This window comes from Lampetra planeri, chromosome 39, assembly GCF_965212315.1.
Source record: "Lampetra planeri chromosome 39, kcLamPlan1.2.h2, whole genome shotgun sequence".
Taxonomy (NCBI): domain Eukaryota; kingdom Metazoa; phylum Chordata; class Hyperoartia; order Petromyzontiformes; family Petromyzontidae; genus Lampetra; species Lampetra planeri.
Window position 1 is genome coordinate 5,847,603 of NC_136145.1, and position 13,699 is coordinate 5,861,301.

Genomic DNA, 13,699 nt, shown 5'->3' on the forward strand with positions numbered 1-13,699 from the left:
GCAATGGGAGTCGTGCCTGATTTATTTGGATGACGTCATTGTCTTTGGAAAAACTTTTGAGGAACATCTCCAGAGGTTGCGGGCGGTTTTCCTAAAGATGCGGGCTGCTAATTTGAAATTTAAGCCCCAAAAATGCCATTTGTTACGCGAGTCGGTGCGTTATTTGGGGCACATCGTGGGGCGCTCAGGTATTTCTACCGATCCCGCCAAAACGCAGTGTGTAAGCTCCTGGCCGACTCCCACCTCAGTGGGAGAGGTTAGGAGTTTTATTGGGTTTGCGTCGTATTATAGACGCTTCGTCGCTAATTTTGCGACTATCGCCAAACCCCTACATGCTTTAACATCTAAAGGGGTTCGGTTTTGCTGGGGTCAGGAGGAGGAGGCTGCTTTTTGCTCCCTTCGGGATGCTTTGGTAAACGCTCCTCCCCTGATTTACCCTGATTTTTCTAAACCGTTCTTGCTCGACACCGATGCGAGCAACACGGGTATTGGGGGCGTGCTCTCCCAGGTGGTTGACGGCGTGGAACATGTGGTTGCGTACGGCAGTCGGGTGTTGTCTCCAGCGGAGCAACGGTATTGTGTCACCCGTAGGGAACTGTTGGCAATTGTCCATTTCGTCCAACAGTATCGCCCATATCTGTACGGTCGGCATTTCACCGTCCGCACAGATCATGCGGCACTGCAGTACGCCCTGAGGGTTCAACAGCCATCGGGACAATTGTCCCGATGGTTGGAGGTCCTCCAGGATTACGATTTCCAAACCACATACCGTAAGGGCGTTCGCCACACCAACGCGGACGCTCTGTCACGCTTGCCAACCACCTCCGAGTGTGCATGCCTCCTGGGGTCTGGACGTTGCAGGCCTCCAGGGGACACATCGGTACCTGTCTTGGCGGCCGCCAACGACGACGATGCAATGGTTCCTAATTCGATCGAACAGCAGGGCAAAGATTCCCTGTTGGGGTTGCCCGTCATTGAATGGGGGCGCCTCCAGATGGAGGATGTCTCCCTCCTCGGGTGGCGACGTCGCGTTGGCGGTGCGGCGGGGGGAAAAAGTGGTGGTTCCGACGCATGGGAAATGTGCCAAGGTCTGCTAATGCATTGGGACGGGAAGTCACGTCGACATCGGCTGGTTGTCCCTACTGGGTTGCGGGGTAGGGTGGTATGGGCCGCTCATGAGCGCCTCCTACACCTGGGGACCCAAAAGACTCTCGCCTTGCTGCAACTTGATTTTTACTGGCCTGGCATGACGAGGGATGTGGGGGATTTGTTGGGATCGTGCCCTCAATGTGCACAACGCAAACCGCCGGCACGGGAGTCTAACCCGCCCTTGCAATCGATCAAAGTGTCCAGGATAAACGAGCTGGTCGCTCTGGACATTTTGGGACCATTCCCCGCCACCCCCAGAGGGAATAGATATTTGTTGACGGGTGTCGAGTATTTTACACGTTGGCCTATGGCCTGGCCTTTGGCCAACCAGTCGGCAGCAGCCATCGTGGAGGCCTTTGTTCAGGGTTATGTCCTGGACAAAGGTGCTCCGGAGAGGCTGCTGACTGACCAGGGCAGAAATTTTTCCGGTAAACTACTCAGACAAGTCTGCGATCTCCTGGGCACAAAGAAAATTCGGACCTCCCCATATCACCCACAAACTGACGGGATGGTCGAACGTTTGCATCGCACCATCTCGTCCATGTTATCACAACAAGTTTCGGACTCGCAAACGGATTGGGACCTACAAATTCAGGGGGTCTTGGCGGCGTACCGGATGGCACCCCATGCGGCTACGGGGTTTTCTCCCTTTTACCTTATGTACGGCCGAGAACCAGACCCGCCTGTTCGTGCCCAGTTGCGGATCCCCGTGCCGCAGGGAAAAACTAATCTGGCTGACCACGTTAAATTTAATCTGGACAAATTGACCGAGGCACGGGATGCTGCAATGCAAAACTCTGACCTCCGTCAGAAGGCAAATGAGCGCCTCAGATTGAGTCGAGCGCACATGCTGCAGTGGAAGCCGGGGGACAAGGCATGGTTGCACTGCCCCCAGGTGCCACTGGCAACCTCCTCTAAACTTGTGCGGCCGTGGCGGGGCCCTGTGGAAGTGGTGGAGGTGTTACGTCCGCAGTGCGTGCGCATCAAGTGGGGGAAGCGGCGATGGTTCGTGCACCCCTCCAGATTAAAACCCTTCGCTGCGGTTCACAACCCCACTTCACACGCGCGTGGCCAAACATGTGGGGGGTCGGCCGACTTGCTGGGTCCGTCTCCGTCGCTCTCACCTAATGCCTTGCCGGCTGTGCCACCTTCAGGAGCATCAGGAGTGACGGGCTCACGCCCGATCACCCCTCCTGCGGATGCCGAGGGTCACGCGGAGTCAGAGGAATGCTCACCTCAAGACGGACAGTCGCCACCTGATTGTCCGCCACGCGGGGTTACCCCGTGTGAGGGGCCCGCTGCAAGGACGCGCGCTAAAATGCGCAAACTGTTGTGAGGCCGGAAAATGTGTACATAGCTGTTGTGTTTATTGGGTGTTGTGTGGATGGTGTGTTTCCCGCTCCTCGGATGTACATATGCTGGGTTCACCGTTTGTTGTGTGTGCGGGGTGGGTTCCCTGCTGGTTGTATATAAGCTGTTTTTTTTACGGAATTCGTATTTATTCGGGGGGGTGCGTCGGGTTGTTTCTCATCTTGTTGTTGCGTTCTTGTTCTGGTTCCTGTTATTGTTCAAAAATAGTGAGGCACACGCGCGGTCAGGGGGTGAAGGCACCTTTATTGTCAAATTTTTGTATGTTGGCAGCCGGGACGGCTGCATGCTATGCGGGGGGGAGTGATGTAGGGGTGTTAGAGAGAGAGCCCGTTATGCATGGCAGCCTATGGTAAACAAACACAGTAGGCGGGGCTACATGTGTGCACGAGCAGGTGCCCTCTGCGACGTCCGCGCCAGACACCCTGGGGGGTCGATTCGGTCGTTATGATCCCCCGGGGCCCCACCCCTCAGGGAGGGGTTGGGTATAAAAGGGGATTGTATCGAAGGGCTCGGGAGTGATGTTTAGCTAAAGAAGAGGAGGCGGAAGACGTCTGAGATAGAGCCCTGGACTCCCCCTGGTACGCCGTCCTTATCAGGACCGCGCAGGCTCGAGCCAGTGGCGTGGTACCAGAGCCAGAGCCAGTGCTGGTCTGGACTCTGGGTACCGGGCCCGACTGACCAGTGTCGGGCCAAGATAGCCTCCCCTAGCCCATTAGTGGAGGACTCAGAGGCAGGCTAGGGTTAGCTAGAGAGGTGTGTCCTCAGATAGACGGGTGAGGGGGCCGATACCCCCTCAAATGTGTATGTCACAACGTTGGTGTTAAATAAACCAGTGTGCCTCCAACTCCGGTGTGAACGAGTCGTGAGCGTTACTACACTAGTATTGCTGCAACTGATGTTGATGATGATGGCATTTGTGGCATTGATGCTGCTGCTGCTGATTTCAATACCAATGTTTCCCCAAAAGCTATTTTTAAAATAGCACACTCACAAACTCCCCCGACATAACTTCCATATTTGTTTCCTATGAGGGCAGTGACTTGAAAAATGTGTTGAGTTGTTAATAGTGCCCCCTTCTGCGTCGATTCGGACAGAGGGAGTGGAACTTGGCATTCAGGGTTGCTGCAATATCATATTTGACACGATTAAACAATATCACACTTGAGTGTGTCGATTATCACAATCTTGATTTGAAGCTTTCGTGACTGCAGGAATTACTCTTTGGTTCTTTCAGTAAAGTCAGGTAGAACGAAAATAAATTAAATAATAGAATACGACGTTTCGATTGCAACTCGATTGATGACGACTGCTTGTGTTGCAATCGAAACGTATTTTATTATTTAATTTATTTTCTTTCTACGTAACTTTACTGTTGTATTTCCCGTGCTTTGCTGAATGTACTGCCAGCATGAACATGGACACCTGAAACGTTATTCTAAGTAAAATTCCTTCAGAAGCCCGCAATAAATAAGTCGTCTCATCATGGAATTCTGTAATCCTGTCGTTTGCGCCGCACAGGAATGCTTGCTCTGGAAAAGAGGGAATGACTCAAAGGGGTGAAAAATTGCACACTGGGTTTGTGGACGGGTTTACTTAAAAAGTGAGCGAACTAATTGTTTGTTCGTATGACATTTTTTTGGGGGTTAGATTGCGTAAATATAAAAGCATCGTTTTCAGGATCAGAATATTTATGTATACTGGAGGAATCCAATGATGTTAAGATGTTAACGGATGTTAAGTCACCAGCACTTGACACAGCCACTTAGTAAAGGTTTGTCACGTGAACAAAATGTGCCAATTAGCTGTTAATTCAGCACATCAGTGTGATGGCGCGTGGTGAGTTAACGACACATTTATAATTACGCGATCTAACCCAAAAACTTTTACTATGAATATTACTGGTCGTGAAAGCCTTCAATTAATTGGTTGTTGTTTATATCTGTGAATTAAATTGACTTCATTGTTTTACTTGTTTGTATTTGTATTGCTTTTGTCGTTTTGGTGACCCAGGTGACCTTTGCGAATAAAAATTCGTCCTCCCAATAAGGTTGTCTTGAGCTCCCACCTGCTTTAACAAAACACGGTTAAAACTCGAAACCCCGAATGCAGGAATGACAGAGGACTTTGTGAAGGTAGTGTACAGTACGACCAAACCGCTCTCTTGTAATCTTCAAGAGATGCCCACACAGAGATAGGGGCCGATTTTACGATGCCGGTTGGGCTCTGTGTGGTTGGGACACTGATGTTGGGTAATGCCACCCAGGCACAATTACACTGCTTGGTACGGGCGATCTTTGACTTTTACATTGCAGTCACATGGTGTTTGTTCTGCCAAAATACCGCAGAGATCATCACACACACACACCCCACACAAACAGGACACAAAAATAATTAACGGTGCTCCTGTGTGTTCAGGTACAAAGGTGCACAGGCGCAAATACGGCACTTTTGTAACCACCTTGATCAATAATACTGTCTTGCAGTGGACAAAATGTACAAACTAAACTATTTTTTATTTAACCACGTAAGACCCGCTGAGCTGAATGGCTCTTTTTCAGAAGCGACCTGGCGATGACAAATGATACTGTAGCTCAACGAAGTGGCTTATCATCGTGTGGACATTTATATCAGCCAAATACTCTGAACTCGTGATGTTGATTCCAAACGTGGAGGGAAAACCCGGAAGACCCGGGGAAAAAAACCAAGCGACCACGGGGAGAGATAAAGACATGCAAACTTCAAATATACAGCAGTTGGGATCGAACCCACGTCCTCCTGTATAGTAACTACTTCAGCACACCGGTGCGTTGGGGAGTAAACCCACAGCACTTTCCAATTTCAGTACCGACCGCGACGTTGTCGCCAGTGATTACAACGACCAGCTTCATCAGGCGATGCGCCACAATCCGTATACTGCGATGGATAACATTGGTGGCGAAAGCTTACGCGACGACATCGATTCGAAGTGTTTATAAAAGACGTGGGTCTGAGCGGGAGAGCGGAAGAAGGGATAGCGACGGACGGCGGTCGAGGCCAATAACGGAGCGGCAGCCAAGGAATGGAACGCGTCCGGGATGGTGCCGTCCGTACCGCCGAGGAGGAGACGGAGCGATTTAAATCAACTCGCTTTCAGGAGTTGGTGGGGGGGGGGGAGTTTTTCGAATACGGTTCAACAACAACAAAACTCAACATTTCAAGAGTCGCTCAATGCAATGCGAATCCGAGCCTTAATGCGTAACATCACACAGGGCTAGAGAACCACATGCGGCTCTGGAGCCGTGCAGGGTGGGTTCGTTCCACGTCGCAGAACCGCGAGGGGTGGTGGCCACGACGCGCGGTGACCATGGCTGCTGATAAATGATGATGCATGATTATAATCATGCATTATTATTATGATGATGATGTGTGTGTGCGTTCCACTCACTGGTTCGTCTCGAACGGTTCCATTGTTGATTCCGTCTCGCCGTCTCCTCCAATTGGCCAAACCAGTCGAATGTGCAATGCAGTTCCCTTCCCTGTTGAGCTCAGCGGTGGCGGTGGACAGAAACAGAAACGGCTGCTTTACCCCTGCGGATTCATCCTCAAACATGCAGCGGGGGTGGGTTGGTACGACTCTTGTCGCCTTGCGATGCCTGGATCGAGATCTCGTCCTGACGTAAGGGTCAGAGTCCATGCAGCACACACATACGGTCCTTGCATACACTCAACCAAAGACGAAGATCCCCCGTACAGCCTTTACAGACCTTTGGAGCAAGTGCTGTTCGGCAAGCGCTGTTAGCGAGCACCTATTAAGGCTGTACCGGCACGGCACATGTGGGGGAAGGTAGCCAGCACCGTGCCCGGCCGACTTTGTCTCCCCAGCGGCAATGTTTACACAGGTACTCGTTTGCGGCTAAGTCGACCTAGGGGAGTCCCAGGACCGGTTCAGATAATCGTCACCAGTGTTCACCGTGAACGGGAATCGAACTCGTGTCGCCGGGTTCGTAGCGCAGGGTGCTAACCACTGCGCCACCGCTCCCGTACACCCACATGTATACACACTAAGACAACGATCTCCCGTCTAGCCTACACTTGGGGCAAGTGCTATTGGCGAGAACATATGAAAGCCAAAGTGGCACACGAATTAGTGGTGTGTTCAACTTCCCAACACACATGCACATTCTACTTATCGCATATGTTGTCAAAACTTTATATCATGCCAATGCAGTATTCAAGCAATGACAAGCAGACCTTTATTACGGCTCTTCACTGTACCTAAATTCGCTCTCTCTTTCCCATGCTCCTACTCCCCTTCTTGTGATATGCCACGGGTAAAAAATTAACCCGTAAAAACAAAGTTTTTCACTATAAATCCTTTATATGCGTGGCGGCTAGAGTCCTCTCGTCCTCTGGCTTGAGATGGCTGCCACCTATGGGTCAGATGATTGCCTGCCACCATTAAGCAATTGGTAATTAAATATAATTTATTTTTTCCTAAAAAGTGTTAAATTTAGGAAAAAAAAGTTCACGAAAATAAATTGTCACGCACAACGAGTCTGTGTGCAAAATGTCAGCTCGATTGGATCACGGGAAGTGGGTTAAAAAACGACCGAAATATTTGCACGGTCGTAAGCGCGCAAGCAAGTAAACTTAATATAAAGGATTTAAAAATAAGTTATATCCAGTATTAATAAGAGGTTTTTAATCCATCAGCCAATTGGCTTTCCAGACCAACATCATCAAGCAGCACTGGTTTAATTAAGAAGATTGTGGATTAGTTTCAACCGTCTGGGTCTCATCAGCAGTCAAGACTTTGTTAAACAACTGCTGCTGGATTGCCAGATGCTGTTGGCAAGAGCACCCCATATAATAAAGCATTGAATTAAATGGCCAGTGTACACCAACGTGTGTGGAACATAGTAGTACATGTGTAGGACTCTTACTGACGCAACAACTTCTTTGTCTTTCTCGTTCCTTTTATTCCGCATATAGTCCACATCTCCGACAGCATCACTCAATGTCCCTCCATGCTCTTCAATGCACAACTCTCCATCTCTCTCTCCACCAAGGTCCGTTACTCCGCTTCTTCGCTACGCTGTACTCGCTCCGTCCTTGGTACTCTCTGCTTCGCTACGCTGTACTTGCTCCGTCCTTGCTACTCTGTCCGTACTCTCTATATCCACTGTTACCGTATACTGTATTCTCTTTGTCCACTGCTACCTTATACTATACACTCTTATCCACTGCTACCTTATACTATACATCCTTGTCCAGGCACCAACTCCAACGCTAAGTCCAATTGCGACTCCAACCCTAACAATCGCTCCCGTATCTCCATACGCTCACTGCCTTTATCCCCGAACCAATCAGCCCCAATTAATTATGTCATCCCCCGCTTTGCTACTCGCCCCCAGGCCCCCAGCCTCACGTGATCCTGTTATCGTCGCCACCCCGACGCCAGTCATCAATCACTCACCCTCTCGACCAATCACCGGCCTGCGTCCTCAGTTACCCTTAACACCTGTGGCGTCTCTTATGACCTCACCCCTTAATTGACGCAACAACAACTGGATATCCTCAGTTGCCCCCACTGTCCGCTGCACGCTCGCATCGCAACCAAACGCGTGGCGCGTGTCATTTCAAGTCCTACACATGCTACACTGAGATGGACTGTTGCCTAGGGGTTATCTTCGAAGAGGTAGGGCCTTCGAGGTGGTGTGAGTGCATGGGTGTATATATATGGGCGTGTATGTCGAGATGTGTAGGTATGTACGTTGAACTTCTTTCGTATCCTACATATCCAACCGTGCTAATCGGAGGTGCGGATGTGTGTATGTATGTTCAGCGGGGATCGGCAGCGCCGTGGTTTAGCGCACTCCACTATAAGATGGGTGGTGACCTGAGTTCAAATACCGCTCATGGCCCAACGTCAGTGGAAAATATCTGAACCGGTCCAGCGCCTCGCCTTGGGTTGGCTAAGCTTCAAATGAGTACTCGGTGCGGTGTGAAAACATCAGCACTGGGGAGACAAAGGCGGCTGGGTGTAGCGCTGACCACAACACACCCTCGTGCGCCGTTCCAGCAGCCTGCACCGCGTGTGTGTGGTGTAGGCTACCTGGGAATCTTTGTCCTCGTATTCATGTCTATTGGGGTATATGTGTGTGTACATATGGGTTCGTTGGTTTGTCTTTGTGTGTATATTTGTGTGTGGGTATGTATTTGGACTTCTCCGCATTCATCTCCTCCATCAGGGGTGGCCAACCTGCATCAGACCAAGAGCTGAAAAGTACCCATGAGTTCTGCAAAAAGCTAATTTGTATACAGTAGACTTTCAATTATCCACGTGTGGTTTATCCGATTTGCGGATTAACCACGCGCACCTGAGATTTTGGCATAAATTAATAACTCATGGGTTTCCCCTTAAGCCCAAATCGATAATTAATAACAGTAATACATTGTTCTTCTTTGACATGTTTATGACAAGTCACGTGCTATAACCGAATAAATGTGCTCTGGTTAATCCAAAATCCGCGTGATCACATCCACAGTACAGTAGTTGCAATATCTTTACAACAGTGGGCGGAGTTTGGTTGATGTTGATTGGCGTGGCTCTGCTGTCATCTCCTGAGTGGGCCGAGTCTTCTGCGCGGGAGCAGGAAAGTGTTATTGTCACTGACCATCGATCGGTCAATCGTTAGTTGTTGGCATAGAGATCGTCGGAAAATGAATGTTTTGGATTATCCCGTCATTAGCGCCGATAATCCAGTCTACTGTATATATACGTGTATGCATTGACAATTGTTTTGGCACATCACGGGAGACATGAATAATTATTTGCTACTACTGCGAGAGTACGTTCTACGTTATGCCCCTTCGATAAGATCCGCACGTGGTGGATTAAAAAGCCACATGCGGCTCAGGAGACGCCAGTTGGCCACTGCTGTGACCTATACAGGGACTCCTCTACTTACGAGCATTCGACTTACAAACTTTCAGAGATACAAAGAAACCTATATTCGTTGGGTCTTTACGTAAAGTCACGGAGATAGGTCAAAGAAAATAACAAAAAACGACGTTTCGATCGCAACACAAGCGTTCGTCATCATCAGGATACATTTTTGTTATTTTATTTTAACCTATCTACGTGATTTTACCGAAAGACACAAGGAATATGAATTCCTGCAGTCACGACAGCTTCAAGTCAACAAAGAAACCCAGAACCGGCCCTAGACCTTTGGGGGCCCTAAGCAAAATTTGGTTGGAGGCCCCTTCGATGTATGATTTTTTTCACCCACTAGCTAGCAGTGACTCTAGGGGGCCCTCTGCTGGCCACGGGGCCCTTTGCAATTGCAAGGGTCGCTTAGTGGCTGGGCAGGCTCTGAAGAAACCTGTCCGTATGTCCAGATGCCTGTTCGGACTGAGAGTCGTAGTTCAACCGTCGCGCAATAGATGGCGGTGGTGGCATCGACATCTGCAGAACGTGAAGAATCAGTCGGCATCTACAGGAGATTATACAACTTTTAAAGCCATTCCCCGTGTTTCGTGTACACGCCGTACATATTCGGAATCGACAAGAGTAAAGTCGAACAAATCGACTTCCGAACAGACCTCTCGAACCTAATTCGTTCGTGAGTAGAAGAGTCCCTGTATTCTTGATGTCTTTATAAAGAGGTGTTCATTCCTGTCAAGTCATTGCCAGCTGCGAACCCCAAACGACTCTCCTCTCTCTCGACGCTCACTCACAATGCCAAACGTGCACCAATCATCGCGCTCGTCTCCAACCTACGATTGCACTCGGGCCGACCTTTGCGATGTTGCAATGCGACTTTCAATCCCTGCCCACCCCCCGTCTCAGTTCAAGAATGTTGCATTCCAACATCGTGACGGCGAAACGATCTCGCCCTGGCGGAAGAAGCCCAGAGTGGGCCACACCGCGGTCAACAAACCCACCGCAGTAAGGGGCATCCATTTAGAACGTACGCATGGAGGGGGGAACACTTTTTTTCATAATGCGAATTGGATATAACGCGATCGAGCGAATGGAACTACGTCGCAGCGCGAGTAGGAATGAGCGGTCGTGTGACTGCCTCGTAGCATCGGACAAGGCAGACCACACTTTACCCCTATTTAATTATTTATTATAACACGGGTGTCTCCATAACGCGGTGTTCTTCAGGAACGCGACAAATACTACCGTGTTGTCGGAGAACAGGCCGTACGCACTGTGTGCGGTTGTGGTATGGAAAGAATGGCCCCTAAGTTTGTGAATTTGCGAATTTCCCCTATGACTCTGGGTCACCGACAGCGATGAGTCCCCACACAGCTGCAATCGGGGCAGCGTGGTTGTCTGTCACGCTGCCCCGACGTTTCCTTAAAACAAGTTGCTGAGAACTTCTTCATTATTCATAATAATTTAATAATGTGTAATTTTATCATTTGAATTAATAATCGTTGTAAACAAATGTTAAATAATTAATAATAAATGATTTTTTTCGTTAAATTATGATTATTAAATAATTGTAATTATTATCAATAGTATTATTCTAATTATAATTAGTAATAATTATAATGACTACAATACTAAAATACAAACATACTATATATACGATGTTTATATTATAATTAATAATTATTAATTATGACTAATGATTAATAATAATATAAGTATTAGTTATAATATAATTTTTGTTACAATATAATATTACTAGCAATTATATTATAATTATATTAATAATAACATAATGTACTCATCATTACTCATTATTATAACTAGAATATAATTGTTATTAAAAATATATATTACATCATTATTATACTAATACTATTATTATCGAAATAATCATGCCCGTTCAGACCGAAATCAATAAGATGAAATAAAGAGACAAGCGGGAGAAGGTTGTAGTGCTCACGAAATTATTTGTATTTAGAAAGTTTATAGTTAGTGAATACCACCATCATTCAGAAACGTGATCACTAACAACAACACGGAACAACAAATTGAAGAGTGCGCAAAGAGGCGGGAATAAATGCACGCTCGGAATTACATTTAGAGACTGCAAGAGGAGCACGCGGATGAAAGAACGTACCGCAGGTGGCATCATCCATGCGATGTATGTATGGTGCTCATCGATTGCAAGGAGGTGGACGTGGGCAGGACACGTCACAAACAGTGGTAGACAACAACAACAACAGGGTGGCAGCCAATGAATGGGGTACGTTCCGAGGGCTACGACCGCAGTGAAGACGGAGCGATGAAACCAGCTCGTGTGCAGGTGCTAGGTGGCTTATTACACTCGCAAGATCGGCCTCTGTGGAGGAGGATGCTCGCGAAGGACAACTACTGGGGAGTTGGCGGCAGTCGCCCTTCAGCAACAACGCGGAGGGCAGATGAGCGACGCTCACAACAACGGGCAGTGCGCCGGGTGGTGCATGGGTCAGTCACTGGATGTCTCACTTGCACAGCCACCGTTGCGGTGGTTCTCTTACATTGGCTTGCTACTCTCTCACAATACAATGGCAACCTCCACAGCTGCGTCGTCGTGGAGGTAGCTCAGCTCTCCGATCTTACATTTACATGCAAATTACATCTCTAGCCCCGCCCACTTACCCTTGGGCTTAACCAATCTCAAACCTATATATTACACAGGTAGGAACAATGTTCCACACTGCCCACCAGGGATTTATACAGGGAGGAACAATGTTCCACACTGCCCACCAGGGATTTATTGTCTGTCTGTCTGACTGTCTGTCTGTCGTGCATAAATAAATATATAATACACACAGCTCTTTGATTGGTGGAGACCTTACAAACAGCTCTTTGATTTGTGGAGACCTACTGCAGGGTACGGAGAGGGGAGGTGCCTAAGGGAGGAGGGTCAGGGGAGGGGCCTAAGGAAGGGGGGAGTCAGGAGAGGGGCCTGAGGGGGGGATCAGAGGAGGGGCCTAAGGGAGGGGGGGTCAGGGGAGGGGCCTAAGGATATGGGGGGTGGTCAGGGGAGGGGCCTAAGGGAGGGGGGGTCAGGGGAGGGGCCTAAGGATATGGGGGGTGGTCAGGGCAGGGGCCTAAGAGAAGGGGGGTCAGGGGAGGGGCCTGAGGATATGGGGGAGTGGTCAGGGGAGGGGCCTAAGGGGGGAGGGGCCTAAGTGAGGGACCATAAAATACGTAAAAACTTTTGAAGGGCCCATAGAGTAAAGGTGCAGGGTTCTGGTTCGTATAGGGATAGTTGGAGCAACCCAACTCATACTTACCTGACAGGGGAGGCACCATGATCACTTAGGTGGTCCTCCCAGGGCGAGGCTCATCCATTGCACTGCGGGTGGGTTGACCCCTGCGATTTCCCCAAATGCGGGAAACTCGACTGTGTAATTTGTGGTACTGGGGGACTGCGTTCGCGCTATCCCCCGATAATGATGAAAAAATAGATATATATTTTAGTCACATTAAAGGTTTATAACATGCAAAAAAATTGCTTGCAGGAGCATTAATGGGGAAGGTCATTATTTTTTGTGAATGCATTTAGCCAGAACAGACCGTTGCCATCCTTAAACTCGTTACTACCTATAATGAGTCAAGAATGTCTGTGTGTCCCTCGTGTGACGTCACTCCACGTCGGCCAGCCCCCCTCATTAATAATCATGACCAGGTGACGTCCTACACATGTGTAGGGGTGTTACGGAGGGGCTGTATACATAGGATCACACGGGAAACAAACACAGTGGGCGGGGCTTCGTGAGTGCACGGGGAGGTGCTCTCAACGACGTCCGCACCGGGCAGCCTGGGGGGGCTGGCCCGGAGTTGTGATCTCCCGGGGGCCCCACCCCTCAGCGGGGGGTTTTGGTATAAAAGGGGATGAGCCGGAGAGCTCGGGGAACAATGTTAAAGCTAAACCAGTGAAGACCGAAGATCGTCTAGCTAGAGCCCTGGACTCCCCTGGGTCACCGCCCTTGTCAGGGCCGCGCAGGACCGAGCCAGCGGCGTGATCCCGAGAACCAGAGCTAGTGCTCTGGGACTCCGGGTACCGTAGCCCGGCTTACCAGTGTCGGGCCAGACAGCCTCCCCTAGCCCGTTAGTGGAGGACTAGGAGGTAGGTCAGAGATAGCTAGCAGTGTATTCCCAGCTAGCCGGGTGAGGGGGCCGATACCCCCTCCAGTGTTGTATGTCCGCGGTTGTGACAACTGTTGAGGAATAAATACGTGTGCC

At 49.3% G+C, this 13,699-nt stretch overlaps 1 protein-coding gene and 1 non-coding gene across 2 annotated transcripts in view; one reads left to right on the plus strand and one right to left on the minus strand.

Moving 5' to 3' along the window:
- Positions 1-6,253, minus strand: part of LOC144731530 (stimulated by retinoic acid gene 6 protein-like) — a 37,376-nt gene extending 31,123 nt beyond the window's left edge. Inside the window, exon 1 of the mRNA XM_078612656.1 lies at positions 5,945-6,253. Coding sequence (XP_078468782.1) covers positions 5,945-5,967 — 23 coding nt within the window. The 5' untranslated portion in view covers positions 5,968-6,253. The remainder of the gene's footprint in view (positions 1-5,944) is intronic.
- Positions 6,254-12,739: 6,486 nt separating this feature from the next.
- Positions 12,740-12,903, plus strand: LOC144731635 (U1 spliceosomal RNA). The gene has a single exon (XR_013587972.1). It is a non-coding gene; the product is annotated as a U1 spliceosomal RNA (small nuclear RNA).
- Positions 12,904-13,699: the final 796 nt, after the last annotated feature.